We start from the raw sequence: 22173 nt of genomic DNA on the forward strand, positions 1-22173 counted from the left end.
AAACAACAAACATCCAACTTTCACAAGTCAAGATATGAATTTTTCAAGATTAACTCAAAATGAAGTGCTTAAAAGTGACCTCCTCCCTTATGTCTTCCTTGCCACTTGATTTACACAGTGAGCTTTGGCTCCACAACAGAACCCTCTAAGCAATTTTAAGCTTCAGTTCTCCCATCCCTCCCCAACATGGCTGCCCACCTTCACCCATAACCTAGTACAAGAAGAGGCACGACCCACCCCACTTCCTGTTTTTTTTGTTCTGTGCTGCAGAATCTCCAACCACAAGTTGCAGGTAAGAGGGGCGAGGTTGTGCCTTAGCCGGCCCAAACGCCCAGGGTGAAGGCCCTGCCAAGTGGGCTCTTGTTGGACACCTTATTCTACTGGGCTTTTCAGCGAGGCAGAGCGAGATCATCATGGAGATTGGAAACCTTGGTTCAACAGGTTCTTTCTGGGGTGTGGGGGCTGTGCATCACTGGTGCTATTTGTGGCTCTGCCCCTATGCCTGCCCTTTTTTTTCACAGAAAGTCCAGACTATCCGTGGGGCCTTGCGGGTCAGCCCCCTGTGGGAAGTTGATTGTTGACTTTTATGGAGCCTTGGGAAAGGTTGGTCTCCAACCAGTGGGTCCTGTGCATTGCCAGGGAGGGTTACTTTATTTTCTTCGACTCTCCACCCCCAGAAGTTTTTGTCCACACTCCCCGGCCATCAGCTGCGCCAAAGAGCGAGGTGCTTTTGGTGGGTGTTCAGGATCTTCTTGAGAAAGGGGCCATTCATCCTGTTCCAGCCTGTCAAAGGGGTCAAGGTGTCTACTTCTTTTTCTGGTAAGGAAGGTTTCGTGGGACTTCCGCCCGGTGCTGGATTTGAAAAGAGGGAACTCGTTTGTCCCTCAAGTTGAGTTTAAGATGCTGTCTTTGCAGGAGATCCCTCCCTTCCTGGTTCAGGGGGATTTTGTACCCTTCTTGGATCTGCTCGATGCCTACCTACACATGCCCATTCACCCTGCGTCCCAGCTGTTCCTCAGATTTTGTGTGGGACCAAAGGATTTGCAATTCCAGGTAATTCCATTTGGTTTGTCTTCTGCCCTGAGGGTCTTCACTAGGCCCTGGTCCCTTGGTTGGGCTCATCCATAGGGAAGGAATTTGGGTATTTCCGTACCTTGATGACTGGCTGATTTCGGTCTCTTTTTTTTCAAAGGGGACTCTTCACGTCCAGAGGGTCTGTGAGATTCTGGAGAGCCACGGCTTCCTGATCAACCACAAAGAGCTGCATCTGGTTCCCACCCAGGAGATAGTGTTTATTGGGGGTCACCCATTCCAGTGGCCTTAAAGGTTCGAAAGAAATGGAGGGGCCAAATGTTCTCAACTAACTACTCGACTTTTGCGCTATGGGCAACCATATGGATTTGCCACGGTGTCCCATTTACAGAAATTGACTGCCGCTCGGACGAACAGGGCAGGTACATTTTACTGAAGGGAACCCTTGACGGCCTACCAGTGGTTTTGGGCAGTATTTATGCCCCGAACTGTGATCAAGACAAGTTTTTTAATCAACTAGGCATAGCCCTGGCAGGATGGGACACATTCCCCTGGATATTAGGTGGGGACTGTAATACTGTTATGGATGTGGACTTAGATAGGTCCCATCCCCTGCTGCATGGCGCTGCCGCCCACAAACAAGCTGCTGCCTTGAAAACCTGGACGAATGGTTGGGGACTGAGAGATGTTTGGCGAATTCTACTCCCCACACAAAGGGATTACTCCTTCTATTCCCCAGTACACCACCTTCATACTAGAATAGATAGGTTTCTGTGTTCCCCCCACATTGCCACCCAGATACAACACTCCACATACCTGGCCAAGACATTTTCTGACCACTGCCCTTTAGAGATCACACTTACCTGGGGCAGAGTACCTACCCTGGTCCCTACTTGGAAGCTGTGGCCCCAGCTAATGGAGGATGCCCCCTTTCGTACCACGCTATCTATACACAATCACAAATTATTTTTCTGGGAACTGGAACACAGCTTCCTCCAATCTTATTGAATGGGATGCACTTAAGGTGGTTGTGAGGGGCGCATCAATTGGGTCGACAGTGGGGGCGCGGCAGAAGATTCATAGAAACCTTATCTGTACAGAAAACCTAATGACTGAGTTAGAACACGCTGCAGCAAGGGACCCAAGCAGGCAGGCCCCTTTACAGGACGCACACATCCAGCATGGTGAGATCTCTGAAACCCTCTGGGTCATAGACTATAGGGCTTTTACACAATTGAAGCATACCGAGGCTGATAAGTCTGGATCGCTGTTGGCCCGGATATTACAGGACAGCCCAGCACCCCCTCTCATCACCCGGATTAATGTACCTAACAGGGGCATAGTCCACACTCAACTAGAGATAAACTACGCCTTTTGTAATTATTTCAGTACTCCGTATAGCGAACCTACACATATTGACGACACTGTAGTGGATGACTTTCTCAAAGGCTTCACATACCCATGCCTTAAAGCAGACATACAAAAGGAGCTTTCGGGACCCATTACTAGACATGAGATACGGGCCGCTATCAAGGGTCTGAAGCGTAACAAGGCCCCGGGCCTCAATGGCCTGCTTATAGAATTCTTTGAAACGTACTCAGACACTCTTGTTCCAAAGTAAGAAGAGCTATATGGGACATCCCTGGAGTCTGGTTACATGCCCCATTCCACCATGCAAGCCTTAGTCATTTCACTCCCCAAACCGACGAGGTGGCACTGACTTATCTAGTTACCGACCCTTGTCTCTATTAGCGACCGAATGCAAGATCCTGAGTAAGGTCCTAGCCAACCGACTCCTACCCCACCTAACTACCCTAATTCACAAAGATCAATGCGGGTTTCTGCCCGCAAGCAGTACCTCCCTAAATATTAGACGCTTACATCACATCATGCAGGCTACCCCAGCGGAGTATGCCACCGCAGGCTGTATAGCGTTGGACCTACGCCAAGCCTTTGACTCCATTATATGGGGATACATGTTCGCAGCCCTGCGACGCTTCAGGCGTCCGCCAGAATATCTTCAATGTGTGCATCTGCTGTATACTGGCCCTACTGCAAGAGCTCGTACTGAAAGTCATATCTCATGAGAATATACGATACACAGAGGTACACGGCAGGGATGTCCCCTTTCCCCTCTGTTGTTTGTCCTTGCCCTGGAGCCGTTAGCAATAGCATTGAGGCAGACTGCTGAACACCTGGGGATCTCAATAGACGGCACCGCACACTTAATCTCAATTTGTGCCGATGATATAATTATTTACCTACAGGATCTTTCTGCCAGGGCGGAGCCCCTCCCCACAATTTTTTCCACCTTTGAACGTATTTCGGGTCTGGCCATAAATGAAGGGAAATAAAACGCTTTCTATCTACATGACGGACCTCACCCAAACACGCTCCACTTCGGTAATTATAAATTGCCAGTAGCCCATCATACATTTAAGTACTTAGGAATCCAAATATACAGAACACAGGAGGACCAACTTGATGGTAATCTGTCAAAGGCAATTAGTGGAATACGCTCCTGTGTATCCTTTTGGATATCCTTGCCACTGTCGGTGATGGGGAGGGTTGCAATTTCCAAGATGGTGGTGCTACCTCATCTCCTGTATTTCTTTGTGAATTTACCTCTCGTGGTCGCTCAGTCTACCTTTCTCACTCTTGATACAATACTGCTGGAGCTTGTTTGGGGGACCGGCCGACGGAGGATAAGCCTCAAGAAACTGCAGTTAGAACCTCATAAGGGCGGATTGGGGAACCTGACCTTTGAGCCTATTACCATGCTTGCCAACTCCAATGGTTGTCTTATTGGACAGCAGGCAGGCACCTGCAGGAAATAGGGTATGAGACCCGGTACTTAGAGCTTGAAGCCCTACACACCCTGCTCCTACCGAAGGTACAGATCCCCCCATTGCGCCTCCACTACCTAAAACAGCACTCCACTGCTGGAAGAAGGCTCTCCTTTACACCCCAGCTGCAATTCCGTATGCTGGTAACATCCCACTTTTGAGAATACCATCCGCTGGTGGCAGACTCACGAAGGCCCGGCTAAATGTTTTGGCGGATGCTGGCGTAAAGGAGGTTGGGTGGCTGTTTGGCGATGGAACCCTCCTGGATCATGACGCCTTTGGACAGGCCACTGGTGTACCGGACCGACTTTATTTTAACGCATGCAGCAGTCTCTCACTATGTTAGGATGACATGGGCACCTCAACCCACTGAACCCCTGCAACACAATCTGGTACGTTCTCTCTATTATATGGGGGAGGGTAGCCATCTTATTAAATGGTTATATGTTGGCATCCGGGCGCAAGCTTCCATTCCACTCACCGACCTTAGAACAAAATGGTCAGAGACAACTGAAGTTGCACTGACTGACAAAGCATGGGCGAGTATTCTGGAACACCCTAAGCGTGTATCCCGCAGTGCCAGACTGAAACTCATACAATGCATGCTGTTACACAGATCCTACTTAACCCCGAAAAGAATTCATCGCACATTTCCAGATGCCCAACATCACTGCCCACGCTGCAGACACGAGGAAGCAGGCTTTACTCACATGGCATGGGCCTGTCCCCACCTTCGTGATTACTGGTTGGGGGTCCCACTCGGGGAGATTACACATTTACAAATCACGGACAATATACTGGAGTGTTTGCTGGGCCTCCGTAAGCACACAAGTGCTTTGAAAGTTCCACTGTATTTCCTTGACCTTGCCCTCATATTGGCCATACGAGCGATCACCATGAGGTGGAAATCCCCTAGATGCCCTACTTTGCCTGGCAGGAAGAGGTGGTACGATGGTGCAGTGCTGAAAGCGCGACAATTAGACGCGAAGAGGCCCGTGGGCTGCGTAAACATCCTATGGAATGCGATCTCATGCTGGAAGGTTTTAAAGCACTAGATCTTCACCCTCCACATATCACTGCTACCCCATAATGTAGCCAATGCCGTGTGGTCCACCGTTTTAAAGGGTTGTTAAGGGTCCTATTCTCACTTCCGCTGCACTCCAGTAGTACCCCGCAGCCAGTAGTCTATACACACCCACCAGGTTGAATGTTATATAGGAAAGGACAGGCCAGGAGGGAGAGTGGTGGGAGGGGGGTTGTGTGTTACTGGGGTTGTTTAGTTATATGGTACTCATTGAAATGCATGGTATTTTATATCTTGTATATGCACCCATTTTTCCTTAGCCATGTGAATACCCTCTCCTAGTTTGGCATATGCTAGCACTTGACTTTAAAAGTACATGAAGGAAATACGTGTCTACGATTAGAAAAACACAGAAAATGCCATGTTGTACTTGTCATGACAAATTTGAACTCACTTTGTGGTGCTCAATAAAGTTTGCTATAAAAAAATGAGGAATGACAGAAAGCCTTGTGAATATGTAAGTCATTATTTTGTACGTGCATTCCACACAGTAAATGATAGACTGCTACTAAATGTGCAAAATGTTTTATGATAAAATGGTGCTTCCAAAACATAGGGGCCTATTTACAAGCCCCTTGAGCTGCTGGTGTGTCCCTTTTTATGAAGCTCTTGTTGTGAAGAGTGCAGACCCATATCTACGCGGCCACGCAAAGCCACTCTGCATGGCTTCCTAGATATCGTGAAAGGCGCCTCAGCGTTACCTTACACTGCATTAGTGTTGCATGGGTGTTGCGGTGGGTTTTCCCCCGCAACACCCATGAGTTTGGACACATTCCCAGATTTACAAGGATCTGTAAACCTGGGGATGTGTCAATTACTTCCTCTTTTTAATCGTGCTGCATTCTGCAGCACAAATAGAAAGAGGAAAACGCCTCCATATATTGTTTTTGTGCAGGAAGGTGTGCCTTCCTGCACAAAAACAATCGTGCCAACAATGCACCATGGTTCAAGAGTGCCTGCATTGGTGCTAGGCACCAAATTGTGCGCCGGCAGAAAGGAAAGGAATGCACCATATCTTGTAAATACGGTGCATTCCTGCCCTTCCCAATTGGCGTAGGGCAGCGCTGCAAAAATACATGCGGCCCTGCCTTACACCAATTTATGGTAAATAAAGCCCATAGATTTTAGTAATTCCTAGACACTATGTAATGCAATTTTGTTACATAACTGTCCCTTCAACACCTTTCCAGGGATAGTAAGCAAGATGTAAATAAAATTAGACAATAAAAAGCAAGCACTTCACAACTCAGTTGTTAACTCTTTGCACTACCCCTCAAAAAGCTTCAAGTGATTCGATCAATTAAAGCCAGTACCCAGCATCCTTTACATTTGCAGATTAACTCATTGTGCACATTTGCATTTCTTTCAGGCAAGCAGCACTCTGGCAGAAAGGTGTGTTTAGCTGTCTGCCTGGCTTCGATTTTACAGGAGAGTTCCTGAATAACACTCCAGCCGCAGCATTTTAACTACCGGAAATACCCATCCTGGACAGTTGTCTTTTTGCAAAATGAAAAGCTTGCCCCCTTCCTGTAACTCCATGCACCCCATCCCCCCCCCCCCCTCCCCGGGCAACGCCCCACAGATTGAAGACCTCTGCCTTAGAGTGCCATGCTTACAGATGTTGGAATATTCTTATTTAACAAAATGTATTACTTATTAAGCAACATTTTATTCTTGAATGTCATGGACTTCCTATTTTCTTATGTTTCATATAATATTTAAATAAGAACAATTGTGCATTGAAACAATAATGACTGTTGTTTAGTGTAAAACGAATATATTACTTAACAGTGATTTTGACTAACAGTGATTTTGACTTTTAGTTAGTAAGTTCATTGTTCTCGCAGTGAATCAACCATATGTGGAAGTTTGATCTGCGTTTAAGACCTATGAGAAATATGCCTGATGTTTCCAGAATCTAACCGTGCAAGATTGTCTGTAGCTAACAACATGAATAAAAGTTTAATCCTCATGTCTTTCCATGGCAAGCGTGGAGCTGAACCTACTTACTGAAGAACTCAGTCCCTCGATTGGTTTGTAGAGAAAGCAGCCTGATACAATATTTTTGATATGTTTCTTTGACTTTTGTATTACTGTGTGTTCCTAGGCAGTGCTATTGGCTTTTGAATGGAGTATTTCCCCAGACCCGGACCCTTGATGGTTGGGGCTAAAGTTGCTACTGTCTTCCCTCCTTGACTTACTGTGCTTCTGATTTGACAGTTTGCTGTTGCAACTGTATGATGATCTAATTGGATCTAATAAGACTCGGCTGGGTCTGGTGAACTACTCTCTAGGGGAAGTTTGGCTATTTTAATTTGACTTTGAATCTTTAAGCACCTTTGATTTCACTCTTTTCCATTTGATTTCAAACTGTTTATGGGTTACTAATGCCTAAAACTCTGATCCTGTTCTATAGAATAGGGAACTTATTCCTTTATGTAACATACTTAAACTTAAATGCATTTAAATCTTTTGATGAACTGTTCTACCTATTATCCTTTTGATGAGTTTCCTGTAAAATGTATTGATGGATGGACTAACTGAATAAAGATCTAAAATAAAGAACGACCTATACTTATCTCTTTAAGAGAAATACAATTTTGAAACGACAACTTAACCCTCACCATTGATTGAACTTAAACTGTTAATGGAATTTACATTTGAGATGTCTAATTCGCACCTTGACTCATAATACACATTTCAACGGTCCATCACTGAAGAGAATAGCGTGGAAGAAAGTTTAAACTAAGAAAAACATAGAGAAGGGAGATACGTTAGTAGAGAAATAAAAGATTCCGGTTCAATTCCACGATATCAACTCCAACAAGTTGGCCAGTCTGCACATGATGGATAACCAGTTCTTGTGCTGATCCCTGGGATCAGTCTTCTCTCCACCACAGCCAACTGTGTTCCAACTGTGTTCCAACTGAAGTTAGCTGTTGATACCTTGGATCACAACTGGCTCTTGGGTAAAACGCTGGCACTTAACTGATTTGCATCTTCCTGGAGTGGCTAGAGAGTTAATCTGATTTCTCAGCAAGATTACATTCTGTGCTTAACTGCAGGCCATATGATGCACCAGGTTTTGCACATGACCTAATTCCAAGTTTCTGCATAGCAGTGTAGACTTGCCAACTGCATAAAGTTTATCACTACTTGGACATTATATGTATTGCCCGTGATATAGATGCTAGCTAAACTAAAACCCCACAGGAGTCAGCCTTGACTTTTCAAACTCTCTACCCCCTGAAATTCAAAGCACAAAAAAAGTACTTAACGAGTTTAGTGAGCTCACAGTAAAATCTGGCTTAAGTGTCTTCTGGGACAATGAGAATACTTGCCATGAAGATTGCCTAGTTGCAGGCGAGTTTCAAAGGCCCAGAAGAACTGACCTGAAAAGTGCAGAACTAACTGAGAGCAACTGAATAATGTATGTTGGCTCACTACAATGTTGAACATCAAAGTAAAATGATCTACGATTGGGTGCACCTGGATACCCTCTCGGGTGTTGGTGCACTATACAAATCTACATAACATACATAGCAGGGGAAAGGAGTCCTTAATTTTCGTGGTTAAGAGGGTGATACTTACTGGTTAATTATATGTTGCCTAAATTAAGAAAAATTGTAAAACTTTATGCCAATAATATGACATCTAAGATTAAACTAAAGTATGATGGTTGTACAGCCACTGCTCTCTATTTCCCATCCAATACAGTCTATACTCTGATACTTTTGTCTTGATTAGTGTCTAGATATATATTTTGAAGACATTACTTTTCCCAATTCCTATGCGCCTCTAGCGTCTACAGATATGCAAGGCAGTATCTGTTACTTTCGATATGCATCTCAAGAGACAAACACATTAGCAAAGGTGCCAATAAGAAACAGTCTTGCAATACATTTTGGGAGGTATAAACAAACTTGGGTTCTCTGGCTCCCACATTGGGTCTTTTTCTGCAAATTTGTAGTACTTACATTTTTTTAAACTCCTGCATGAAATATGACTCATTCCTGTAAACGTAAAAATGAGTCAGTAGATTGCTAATGATTTTAGACTTCCCATCTAAATCACCTGAGATTGACCCTACAGTCCTATTACTATTGACTTAACCTAGCAATTTATTTACAATGGTGTTCGATCCTTAAGCAGTCAAGCAACACAATGTACCTGAAATTAGGAACAGTTTCAAATGAATTTCAAATCTTGTAGTTCTAACTGTAAAGTCAGATGCAAGCAGATTATTCTAGAATTATCTTTTTATGGAGGGGTTGGAAAATCCTAAACCTGTTTGAGAACATCTGGCAGCGGTATCACTAAATAAACCTCTTGAGAGCAGTAACTAATTAATTTATGGAATAAAGTTTTGATACTCATTGAAGGGGGCAGTCATTCTCTAATATATTCTTAACATCCAGGGATTTACCCCCTCTGACTTTAGATTGCAAATCAAGAACTTTCTGAATGAGCCAAATCAATTACACGTCATTTGGGCCCTTGACCAATGGAAATCCTGTAGGCAGTAGTTCACGGAGGTACAAATATTTATTTCCATTATAATATGTACATCACTTTAGTTTGATGAGCATATGAATTGTTTCACTGGAATGATCCCACCGGCCCAAAACCCCTTAACCCAAATAGTCTGCTGAGACAGAGAACTGGCTTTTTACACCTGCCCCCTGAATCAGCCCGACTTGTGATTGTCCTAGTAGGAGTTTCTCCCTTACAGGAGTCCCTCCAAAGAGACAACAATGGATTTAATACACAAGGTAATACACTGGCTGGACAAATCACAAACATATGGTCGATCTTTTGCCCCCATGTTATCATGGCCAGAAGGGTAGGTTGGGTGGGGAAAGCCACAAGGAAAGATAGTAGCCGGGACTGTATTGTGGTAAATGTAACCCATCCTTCACACGTAAGAGCCATGTTACAAGGCCAGAAAAGAGTGGACTCATACACAGGAATTCAGGCTCTTCCACCCAGAAGGGCCACTACACCCTAGTAGTGAGGGATACAGATACACTCGGCCCCAAGGGAGGTTGTTGCAAACACAACAAGTGGGCATTACTAGGAATACAATAATTCCTCTCACAAATAGATTTGCCCCATTAAGGGATTTGGATAGTGTCGATTGACAGCCAACCCCTGTTGATATTACGGTTAGTACCAACCCTTCTTTAATAGCGCAACCAATCAGTTTGCTTCTACTACCCTGTGACCACAAAGTGACAGATCCTTTTGTGTGCACCTTTATGACATGGAACATAGCAGAGCCAAAGGCGAAAAAGGACGATGAGCAGTGGTTAGCGATAATAAAGGCAGGTCACATTATTGCACTTCAAGAAACGTGGGATACGTCTGACTCCTTTGTAATGGGTGATTTTGCCCCATATTTTAAATCGGCATCCCCATCAGCGGTAGGAAGAGCCAAAGGCGGCTTGCTTACCCTAATATTGCTTCATTTGTCATGTACCGTCAAGGGTCTGCCTAGCTCCTCTCCACACCTGCTAGCAGTAGAATTAACCTTTCCAAGCAGTGTAACTTTAGTGATAGTAAATTTTTATAACTCATTTTGTAGTGATCATGATAGCGAACATTTAAATGATCTTGAATGTTTTATAGAAGACCTTGCACAGGAGAGACACACTCCCTACAAAACAATCATAATGGGGGACTTTAATGTACAAAGTTGCCAACTAAAATGTTTATTTAAAGGGGAGATTTCTGAAAACTTACCACCCGTGGCCCCTTTTGAACATTTCATTCAAGGCGCCGGGCTAGAAAGTTTATTAGCTAGTAATAGTTTATATTGTCTAGAGTCTGGGGATGAAGCAGTGGTAATACCATCGTTTTTTGGGAGAGGGAGCAGTTCAACTATAGATTACGTTCTGCTATCAGCTCCTCTATACCAACATATGTGGGAAGTCAGGGCGGCCTGGACTGGTTTTAGTGATCACAGTCCCATTATTGCTGAATCTAAAGGTTTAATGGTCTTCTAGGGTGCTGAGTTAAAAACCTTTGCAAACTGGGATTTTCAGCCCACGGATTAGGATCGGAAAACAAGATGGGAGAAAATCGTCCCCGAGCTCTTTTTATCGGAGTTATACACTGAGGGCAAAGAGGATATTGAGCAGTGCCTTAATGTACACAACGAGCCCACAGAAGTACTAGAGGCTTTTGACAAACTGACAAAGCGAATTGGTAAAAAGCTAACAGGTAAAAAGAGCTTGGCGGGTACTAAAGAGACCAAGTGGTTTAATGCCAATTGCTCTAAAGCTCACAAAGCCGTTATGGTCACACTAAAAAGTTTACCTAGAGATCCTGAGCTGATTAAAAGCCGAAGGAAAGCATATGATTAGGCTCTAAAACTAAGGAAGGCTGCTTTAAGGGAACAGGCATGGGAGGAACTAACACAGGCGAGGGCACAAGCAGATAGTGTCAAATTCTGGAAGGTAGTAAATAGCCCCTTTTTTAGAGATGATAATACGACAAGAACTGAGTGCATTATTCCTTCTGATCAGTGGGTTAGTCACTTTGAGCAGATCTATGCAGAGGTTACTATAAAACAAACAGACTCCTCCTGGGTACCGAGTGCTGTACCACTCGCTTTAGGATTTGAGGTAAAAGAGGTACAGAAAGCTATTGAGAGTATGTCTGCACGGAAAGCCCCTGGTCCCAATGGGAAACCTGTGGACTTCTATAAATCAGATTCTGGTACATGGGTGAAAATTTTAACAGAGCTGTTCAACGCGGCTAAAAGGGTAGGACTACCCCACTCATGGTAAACGGCGGCGATTTTGCCAATTTACAAAAAAGGTGCCAGGGACGATCCTGCCTGTTATCTCCCGATCTCCTTGCTGGATTTCGCAGCAAAAATAATGGGCAAAGTAATTTTAGATCATCTAAGCATTTGGGTAGAAGAAAAAGATGTGTTGTCTGAACTGCAATTTGGTTTTCGCAAGGGCAGGGGTACAGTGCAGCAATGTATGAACCTACTCATGATCACCAACAAATATACCCTAGCCAAAAAAGGGCGTATGTTTTTGGCTTTTATGGATTTAATGTCCACTTTTGATAGGGTAAACAGGTCTAAGCTATGGCAATTGCTGCTCGAAATATGGACGGATGGACAGGAACTCAGTATGTTTCCTGCATTGGTCCCATCTTGATTTGACTGCCTCGGTAAGGTATAATGAGAATGGCTCCCTAAAAAAATCATGGAAGGAAAAAAGAGGAGTGAGGCAGGGGTGCATTCTTGCACCGCTTTTATTTATACTTTACATAAATACGTTGGGGACAGTGTTCTCAGACTCATGTTTAGACATCCCAAGAGTAGGTTCTAAATTAATTCCAGCTCTTTTATATGCAGATGATGCAGTTTTACTTGCCAGTACTCCAAATTGCTTTGAAATGTTTAGTTAATACTTGTATTGATTTTAGGGTAGTTCTTGAACTTGTGGTCAATTTTACTAAATCTCATATAATGTCAATTGGTAATCTAAAGCGAGAGAAAAAAATCCCTTACATGTAAGGGTGGAGTGCTAACCAATGTACCAACATACCCATACTTGGATGTGTTATTCAATGAAAATGGCACTTGGGTGGCACAGCGAGCATTAAAGAAAAACATTTTGGCAAGAGCAGCTGGAGCCTCACTGGATTTCGCTAGAAGATTAGGGAGTAAACCCATACCATCACTGCTGCAGGTTTATAATAAGACATGCATCCCCATGACAGTGTATGGTAGTGTGGTATGGGGCTACAAGGAATGCAATGAACTACAAGGAGTTGAAAACAAATACTTACGTAAACTCTTAGCTGCTCCTTCCAGCATTCCAGCTTTTATGGTACATGAGGCACTAAGGCAGGGCTACATTATAGATAACATTGCTGCAGCACCCTTGATATGGTGGCTAAAAATTTGGTCTAGAAATAGACCAAACCTAAACCAAATTATTTTAGAAGACTGCATGATGTTAGATAGAGTTGTAGATATTCTCTGGTTGAAGTATGTCTCTCTACAGCTTTCAGCTCTCGGGCAACCAGAGCTATTTAATCAACCAAGAAAGCTGCAACCCGAGGATGTGAAAGCTATAAAAATACAATTCTTAATGAGGAGAAATCTGGATAGGGAATTAAATTAATTTAAGAAACCTACATGCAGACAAGTCCTGGTATTTTAAATCAACCTTTTTGGTCTTTTGTTAATAATTTGCATCATCGTTTACTTTTATCCAGGTTTAGATTTAATTGTATCCACTGGTCCCTTACTGTACCTAAAGGTTTCTCAAAGATAGGAAGCCTAAAACCATGTGCATGTGATAATTTCTCTGACCAAGATTTGTTGCACTTTATGTTTTTCTGTGGTTTTTATTCTGAGCTGCGAGTTAAACATCTTTTACCACTTTTTAGAGATTGCTATTTTGCACAAGTAAGACCAGCACTGATTTATTTACAAATGGTTTCCTCCCCACTCATTTGCTATGGGGTTGCAAGCTTCTGATCAGGGGCAATACGTAAAAGAAAAAATATGGGTTGATAACAGCAATGGCTTGGGCCTATCTGGAAACGTTTTTAATAATGGGAATGAATTTTACCTGTGCTTTTATTCTCATCCGTGGTGTAGTTTTAAATCCAAAATGTATGTGTTCTTTTATGCGAAATGTACTTTTATGGCCAGAACATGGCCGAATAATGTTTCTATTGATTGATTGATTGAATTGTTGTGCAAACTACAAATTAAATACATCGAAAAAAAACATTAAAGATTAAGGTTTCTGAATGATGTTGCAATAACATATATTGTCTAATAGGATAAAATTCAACGATGGACAATATAGCACAGTCAAATAAAAAGGGTTTTAAAAAATACCACTTTTATAAGCTAATGAGAGATTTTTTTTTAAATATAACAATGAACATGTTCTTACCAATATAACAACAACATCTAGAGTATTCCAGATACTGGTAAAATACTGCAGTCTGTGTATTTTCAATTCCAGGACTTCCTCCACAATGTAGTAGAAGATGAATACACAAAAGATGATCTCACAAGCAATAATGAAATAGTCCCATTCACTGACATAGCGAATAAGCTTCACAGTACGTATCTGCCATGATGGAATTGCTCCTCCGCTGGCTGGAAATTCTGTCACCAACCTTGAAATAAAAGAAACAATACTTACACACCAAATTGTGGTGTTAAACAACATTTATTTACGATAGTCTCCCATTGTCATGAAAGCAGTCAGTAACATTACTTGTGTGAATATAACACAATCAGATCAGAGTTTTTGCATTTGGGGCCTCATTCCTGGTTTCACGGGACTTGGACACGGTAAAAACACAAGTGATTTTACCGCTACTGCACAGTAAATCCATTCTTGCATCATGTAATTACAAGTTAAACCACACAGAATGGTAAAATTACTGTGTGGGATCGTTTTTTTCAGTTCTATAATGGCACGGAATTCCTAATTCCATGGAGTTTAATGCATGCATTTGCCACTTATTCTGGACAGGTGGTGAATGTATGCAGGCACCACTGGGTGGGGTATGGGTGAGGGACGTAGTGGAGGGAGTAAGGTGTTTTCTCATGGGGGCAGCTTGGGTCTGTTGCTGCAATTAGGCTGACAGCTACTGCAAACAGAAAAACTGGATGTGGAAAAAATGACCCACTCATAAAGTGAGGTAAGATTCCATGAGGTAATTCCTTACTGTCTGACTCATAATAAGGGACTAAGTCCAGTCCTTTAGGTTCAATATAAGGTTAAGTATGATGATACTTCTATGCATTAAAGAAGTGCACACACATAATTTTACTCCATGTGTACTCACATTTAAAAGACACATATTAATCCTAACAAAAATATAAAAAGTAGCAGGAGCCGTATGTAAATGCAACAATAATTATATTCAAATGTTTGACTGAAACTGAAATGAAACAAACAGGTTGCTGCCCTAAATACTACAGATATGGCTTGAGATATTGGTTACTCCTTTTTTGTTTGAATCTTTTTTATTATACTTGTTGGGTACATACATTACATATTACATTCATATGCAACAGGTATGTGATACATGAAATAGACAGTGATAACAACAAAAAACATCAATGCAACAAACAGAAGACTCAGTAAATAATAAATGAAATAGGAATGCTAAAAGAAAAAGGAGGGGGGTTCTTCCCAAGTGGAGGAACATCAACAGTGGGGTCTACACAATTTTCTGAACAGGAGGGGAGTGCTAAAAAACATCATTACAGAGAGACAATTTGAATGAGGGATGCAACAGCAGTTACAGCCCTGCCAAGTATCACGCAGCAGGCATTAGACTAATACATTTCAGTGTGGTGATCCGCGTTACTGCACTGAAATGGAAATGCATTATAGTGCTTCCACATCTGTCAAGCCAGAGCGCTGGCTGTAAATGCCCCATTTACTGATTGAAAGAAAAGTGGCAGCCGCTGTGTGCGCTGCTCCTTGGAGGCTTAGGGGGCTGGCTGCTACTCTGCTAAAATGTAACACAACATGTCCTCACCTCACTGACTGACACAGTCTTTGCAATAGCCAATAGGCACTGACTCCTGAACTTAGTGAACTGTATTGCCCCATGAGGAATCTTAGGATTCGCCCAGCGGCAATACATTTCAGTGACGTCAGGAGTCAGTACTGAAAGATTCAAGGTCCAACGGAAAGGATGACTTCAGGCTGGATACAAGTTGAATATAAGATTTATTCTTATAGGAAAGATTCCATCCAGGCAGAGCATGTCAGTACATCAACAGCCTCTTCTTATTCAAAAGATCACATTCCAGACCACCGTAGCTAGGCAGTAAGAGTAGAGCTTATGACATACATACAAACTCAAGTAACCATGGCATCAGAATAACAATAAGCAGATGCCACACACCATCCCTCCTTCAAAAAACTGCTAACAGAAAAAAAAATGCAGATAAAGTGCACATAAATACAGGTTGAATAGATAGATTAACCACATGAGATCTGTTATACAAAATATCTCAAATACAAAGGTTTAACTCTCATCCTAGGATTACTTAACGAAAGATTTGAATCTCCATTGCTTATATGAGAACTAGTAGTTGCTGAACTAGGAGGACCTCTGTAAGAGACGACTCTCCCGAGGTTCAATATATGATGATCCTGCGTTTTGATAGCATTCTTGAACGATTTAATTACTCTAATGGGTTTCAATTTTTTTTAACTTAAACCAGGGTGTTTAATGACTACCAAATCTCCAACCGCAACATTAGTACTTTTAACAGCTTTACTTGAATTAAAGAGAGACTTCCTGGCTACTGCCTTTTCAACTTCTCTCTTATGCCATAAATCTGTGCTCTCCTCTTTACCAAACATACCCTCCAACTCACGCACCCAGGATGGTTCAACTAGGGTACATGGAGTTCTGCCCCTGAACAAAACAAAAAGAGATTTGCCAGTGGTACTATGCGGAGTCAATCTATACATATGGACTTTTTTAAGAACCTCCTTTTTCCAATCAAGCCCACAACCTTTGGCCAACGGAATCACCTCCTTCAAAACCTGGTTAAATCGCTCAACCATACCATTGGTTTCTGGGTGATATAGAGAGCATATTTGGTGCTTAATACCACGCTTCTTTAAAAATACCTCCATCTCTCGCGAAACCAACTGAACACCATTATCAGTCAAAATAGTATTGGGATAACCTTCCCTAGCCATGAGGTTCTCTAAAAAATCAATGACATTCTTTGTCTCTATTCCACTGGTAAAGCGCACTTCAGGCCATCTCAAGAACATGTCTATGGCAACAATAACAAACAATTGTTGTCCATTACCATGAACAGGACCCAATATATCCAACGCTATTTCTTTCCATGGACCACTCGGGGGTTCTCTTACTATCATGGGTTGCACTCTCGCCATCTTGGACTTCTCGCACATGGCACACTCCACGCAATCTCTCACCAGTCTCTCTACTTGCAAATCCATGCAGGGTCACCAATAAGAAGCACGCAGTCTCTCTTTTGTCTTGGACATTCCTAAATGTGAAAGATGAGACAATTCAACAAGCTTGGTGTGCAGATTCAGGGGAGGTATCAATCTGGTGCCTCGAAACAAAAGTTCACTAAACATACTCAATTCATCTTTCCCACCCCAAAATTTTCGAGCTTCCTTCGAGGCTTGTCTCGTGGAGTGCCATCCTTTATTAATCAGAGATACAATTTCAGTTAACACCGAATCTGAGGACAATTCACTACACCACTCATCCTCAGAAACAATCTCCTCATCTACCAAGCATAAATGAGTGTCATCATCATTTCCGTCATCACATGCCTCACTCTTGCTCTCAATATTCACCAACCTGGACAAGGTGTCAGCGACCCCAATTTCCACACCCGGTATGTATCTTATTTCAAAATCAAATTCCTGTAATGCGACAACCCACTTGGTAATCCTGCTAGAGACAGAATCTATCCCTTTCTTAGAAAATATTTCACAAATTGGTTTGTGGTCTGTTCTGAGAATGAATTTGTTACCCCACAAACATTTCTTGAATTGCCTAACGGCCCAGAATACGGCCAAGGCCTCACGCTCAATTACTGACTAACGAGACTCAGGATCTTTTAAGGCACGAGACGCAAACATAATAGTTAACATGCCTCTGCTGTTGAAGGACAACCCCTAACCCTTTGAGGCTAGCATCTGTAGTAATAATTGACACTTTTAGAGGATCAAAACTCTTGAGACAGGGAGCACAATTTCTTTCAAAATGTTAAATTCCTGCTCACAAGTATCATTCCATACAAATTCAACACCCTTCTTGAGAAGAGCTCTCATGTTGGCACTCAGTTCCGCAAAATTCTCAAGGATTTTGTTGTAATATTCTATCATCCCAAATAATTTCATTAACTCTTCTCTTGAAATAGGAGCACACATACGAGTGATAGTGTCTTCTTACTCAGATTTAAGCAATACTCCATCAGGAGAAATGGTATGACCTAAGTAATTGATAGTAGAGATGGCAAACTGGCACTTCTCAGCTTTGATTGTCAAATTCGCCATATCTAACTTTCCAAGCACCACATCTATATGATGCCCATGTTCTTCCTCATTCTTACCAAACACCAATATATCATCTTGATATACACATACTACTTTGCAACCCTTGATGACTCCATCACCCGTTGGAAAACAGATGCATCTGACATTAGGCCAAACAGCATCCTTACAAACTGAAGGTGCCAAAAGGTGTTACAAAGGTGGTGAGATCTCTAGATGACTCTTTTAATTGGATCTGGTGATAAGCCGACGTGAGATCGATAGTGCTGAATTCTTTGGCACCATCTAACAAAACTAATAACTCAGAAATATTAGGGATAATGATCCACTATCACATTTTTGTTGAGTTGCCTTAAGTCTACACAGAGGCGAAGACTTCCATTAGACTTGCGAGCAGTGACGACTGGAGCCAGCCACTCTGTACCTTCTACTTCTTCAATTATACCTCCCTCCATGAGTTTTTTCAATTCTTTCTGCATCTCATCTCTAATTGCCAAAGGTACATTCCTAACTTTGCCGCATGAAGGCTGGGCTCCAGTACACCGAGGTATCTCATGCTCAAAATTTTTAAGACATCCTAGACCTTCCCTGAAAACATTGGGAGATTTCACTTTCATGTGATCAATAGTGACACTGTTAGGAAGGGAGCAAGATTGAACCACATTTGATTTTCCTTTAAGTAGAATAGAAGTACTACTATTATGAACTGTGTTAGCCTTATCTTTCAATAACATGGGAGTACTACTACTAGGATCAAGCATAACACCCAAATCCCCTTGGTGAAAGCAGCTTATTATGCTGTCTACCTTTTCTGATACATACATCTCTCCTGATGCATAACGTTGCTCATACTCAATAAGCCCTAAAAAGTAAGTCCGCAAAGGTATGGGTTCACCACCATAAGCTAGGGGTTTTATATCTGGCTTCTTCAGGGAAACTTTGTGTGCCAGTTTGTTTTGAAAGAAGGACTTAGAAATTATTGTAATTTTTGCACCAGAATCAAACAAAACTTTGGTAGATTCACCCTCTATAAGGATGGAATCCACAGGACACGTTTTAGACTTAACGTCTGTACTTTCAACTTGGACAACAATTTTTCCACAAACAAAATCTTCTTCCCCGACATCCTCTGTGTCCATGCATTTAACTTTAGAAGAGGATGACAATACTCTTTTCTTACAAACAATTGCAAGATGTCCCTTCTTTTTGCACTTGGGAAATATTTTTTTTTGAGCAGGGCAATTTTTATTGTTTGCCAAATGTCCAAGTTTATCACACCTGTAACACCTTCTTATGGTGGGTTTATATTTCATTTCACCTCCTTCAAATTTCCCCACAGATTTCTTAGTATCAGTCTTAATTACTTGTACCATAGCTTGTTTATCTTTCTGAATAATTTCAACACACTTCAAACAGTGTTATACTCTTTTTCCAACTTGTAAAACCTCATCGAGAGAAGGTTCAACTCGCATCCATAACTCTTCCCTTACTCTTTCAATATTACATCCTACCATAAATTGATCTCTAATCCTCTCATCCACAAGATGAGCAAATTTACAAGATGAAGCAAGTTTTCTAAGGTGAGTAATGTAAGTCTCAACAGACTCTCCTTCACCTTGCAGTCTCTTAGCGACATGGTACCTTTCCAAAATTATGCTGACTTTTGGGAGAAAATGCTTGTCCAATTGTTTAATGCATATATCATATTCATTAAGCCCTTGACCCTCAGCATTGTTCAACTCAGGAGGATGGTCATATACTTCTTGACCCTCAGACCCTAAACAATGTATTAAAAGTGAAGACCTTCGTTCAGCACTTAGTGATGTTCCACAAACTGTGGCATAACGCTCAAATACCTTCTTCCATTTTTGCCATTTTATAGGAGGTTCCCCAGGTGATGCTAAGAAGAATGGAGGAGCTGGGACATTATGCATTGTAAAAGGAGGGGAAAACATGTGCAAGATAATTTAAATAAACCTAACGCACAACACTGACAACTACTAATATGCAAACAGTTAAAGACTTTCTTAAAAGTGTGCCTGTCACTGTGATGATTCACAAAAATGATCCACACAGTACAGGCGGTGTTCAAGTATGCCTGTCACTGTGATGATTCACACACACACAAAAAATTGAAATAGCCAAAAAAACAGGACAGGTGGTGCCTAAGTGTGCCTGTCACTGCAAGGTACTGGCTCTCGAAATAACTAACAGTAACAATACAGGCGATGATCAAGAGTGTCTAGAACATAAGCGTTCGTAATTTGTGTGCGTATCACAGCAGTGACAAGCAGTATAATGGACGAAGTACATGTAGAAAAAGCAGTCTTCCCAAAGCTGAAAACACACTCAAGAGGGCCGCCAGGCAAGGCCAAGAAGAGTAAGAAGTGTGTCAGCGTCACTGTTATGCAGCGCTCTCAGATTAAAAAAAACAATGGTAAACAACGTGCTGAGGACACACACGCTGCTTGATGGACGCGAAGGTAAGCGCAAATGTTACTTGCTTCACGTGGTAAATGGAAGCAGTGGCAAACTTTCTTATTGCCAGGTATAGTGCGCTGCCAGATCCTCCAAGCGGTAAACTCACGCGCTAATGACACACACGCTGTCAGATTGACACACGCTGAGGACACACGCGCTGTCAGGTTAACGCGAAAGAGAGCTCAAAAGTTATTTCCTTTATATAACTTTATATATATTGTTTTACGTGACATTTATGATTGTTCGTGACAAACTGTCTTCAAGCAGGTATTAATCATACAGCAGAGGGACTAAGAATACCCAACGAGCCACACTCTCATTATCTTTTAACAACAGACAGCAGAGTCTCTGAGCTTTAGTGTAGGGTCTGTAGCATCGCACACGGGCGGTACAGATGCGGAAGGCGAAGGCTGTAAATGAAGTATGAAACCTTCAACAGGGTTTTAAAGTAGAGTCCGTAGAGTCGCTGAAAACTGGCATTGCTGACTCGAAAAGTAATGCTCAATCAAGCGACTTTGACACATTCAGTGCGAATGAAATCCACTTAGAGTAGACGTTAAGGGAAGTGAGTATTCAAATGTGAAAAAAATCTGTACTCACGACCTTTTGGTTAAAAGTTGGACATCGTAGAAATCTTGCCATTGGGACTTTTCTTTACAACTTGTTCAGGCTTGTCATCCTGCCGACTACGCCAGTGAAAGATCCAAGGTTCTAGGGAAAGGATGACTTGAGGCTGGATACAAAGTTGAATATAAGATTTATTCTTATAGGAAAGATCCCATCCAGGCAGAGCATGTCAGTACATCACCAGCCTCTTCTTATTCAAAAGATCACGTTCCAGACCACCGTAGCTAAGCAGAAAGAGTACAGTTTGTGACATACATACATTCTCAAGTAACCATGGCATCAGAAAAACAATAAGCAGATGCCACAAGTACCCATTGGCTACTGCCGAGACAGTGTCAGCCAGTGAGGTGAGGCCATGAGTGTCAAACTCGCATAGGCGGGTGCTGGCGCCCATGAGGCAAGTGGGCGGCAATTTGAAAAAATAAAGTTGAAAGAATAATGTTTTCGGCTGCCCAGCGGTAATAAATCCTGCGACTGGATCTCGGTGACCCCCCCCCCCGTGGCTGAGTGAACCAGGGACCTCATCGGCGGGCGCTTAAATGGTTCCTCACTCGCCAGTCCCCAGAGCACACCCCACTGTGCAGCCTAATTAGCTCAGCCTCAATCATGGCCAGCTGGTGTTGCCGCAGGCCGGTAGTCTGAGCAGACGTTGCGTGGCCAGCTCCAGGTAGGCCGTACCGTTCCCAACTGCAAAAATAAAGTAAGTGGCTAGCCTGGAGTGATGTAGAATTCCTAAGTCACTGATTCTAATGATGCTTTAGATTTAGGGTGCAGCGCGGTCATGATCGCGTCAGATTCTGAGCTGCCACACTACAGGGAGTCTGTCGCTCACTATACTTGTTCAGTGTTTGTCAGTCACACTCCAAGGTCCAACATCTACTTTACTTTCAACTTGCCACCGAGCAGGAGTGTCACACCCTGGTTCTGTGACACAGACAGGCTGTGTGGGCTGGGCAGGTAGCGGCGTGCCAACCAGGGCGGCCCGCACAGTTCAGGGTAATGTTTTTTTTATTAGGGTTTACGCTGCTAAACTTTT

At 42.6% G+C, this 22173-nt stretch overlaps 1 protein-coding gene across 1 annotated transcript in view; it reads right to left on the reverse strand.

Moving 5' to 3' along the window:
• PKD2L1 (polycystin 2 like 1, transient receptor potential cation channel) overlaps positions 1-22173 on the reverse strand; it is a 3023543-nt gene that overhangs the window by 1871423 nt on the left and 1129947 nt on the right. The window contains exon 6 of the mRNA XM_085603531.1: positions 13899-14127. Coding sequence (XP_085459657.1) covers positions 13899-14127 — 229 coding nt within the window. The remainder of the gene's footprint in view (positions 1-13898; positions 14128-22173) is intronic.

The sequence above is a fragment of the Triturus cristatus genome, chromosome 1_2 (assembly GCF_964204655.1).
Source record: "Triturus cristatus chromosome 1_2, aTriCri1.1, whole genome shotgun sequence".
NCBI classification, from domain to species: domain Eukaryota; kingdom Metazoa; phylum Chordata; class Amphibia; order Caudata; family Salamandridae; genus Triturus; species Triturus cristatus.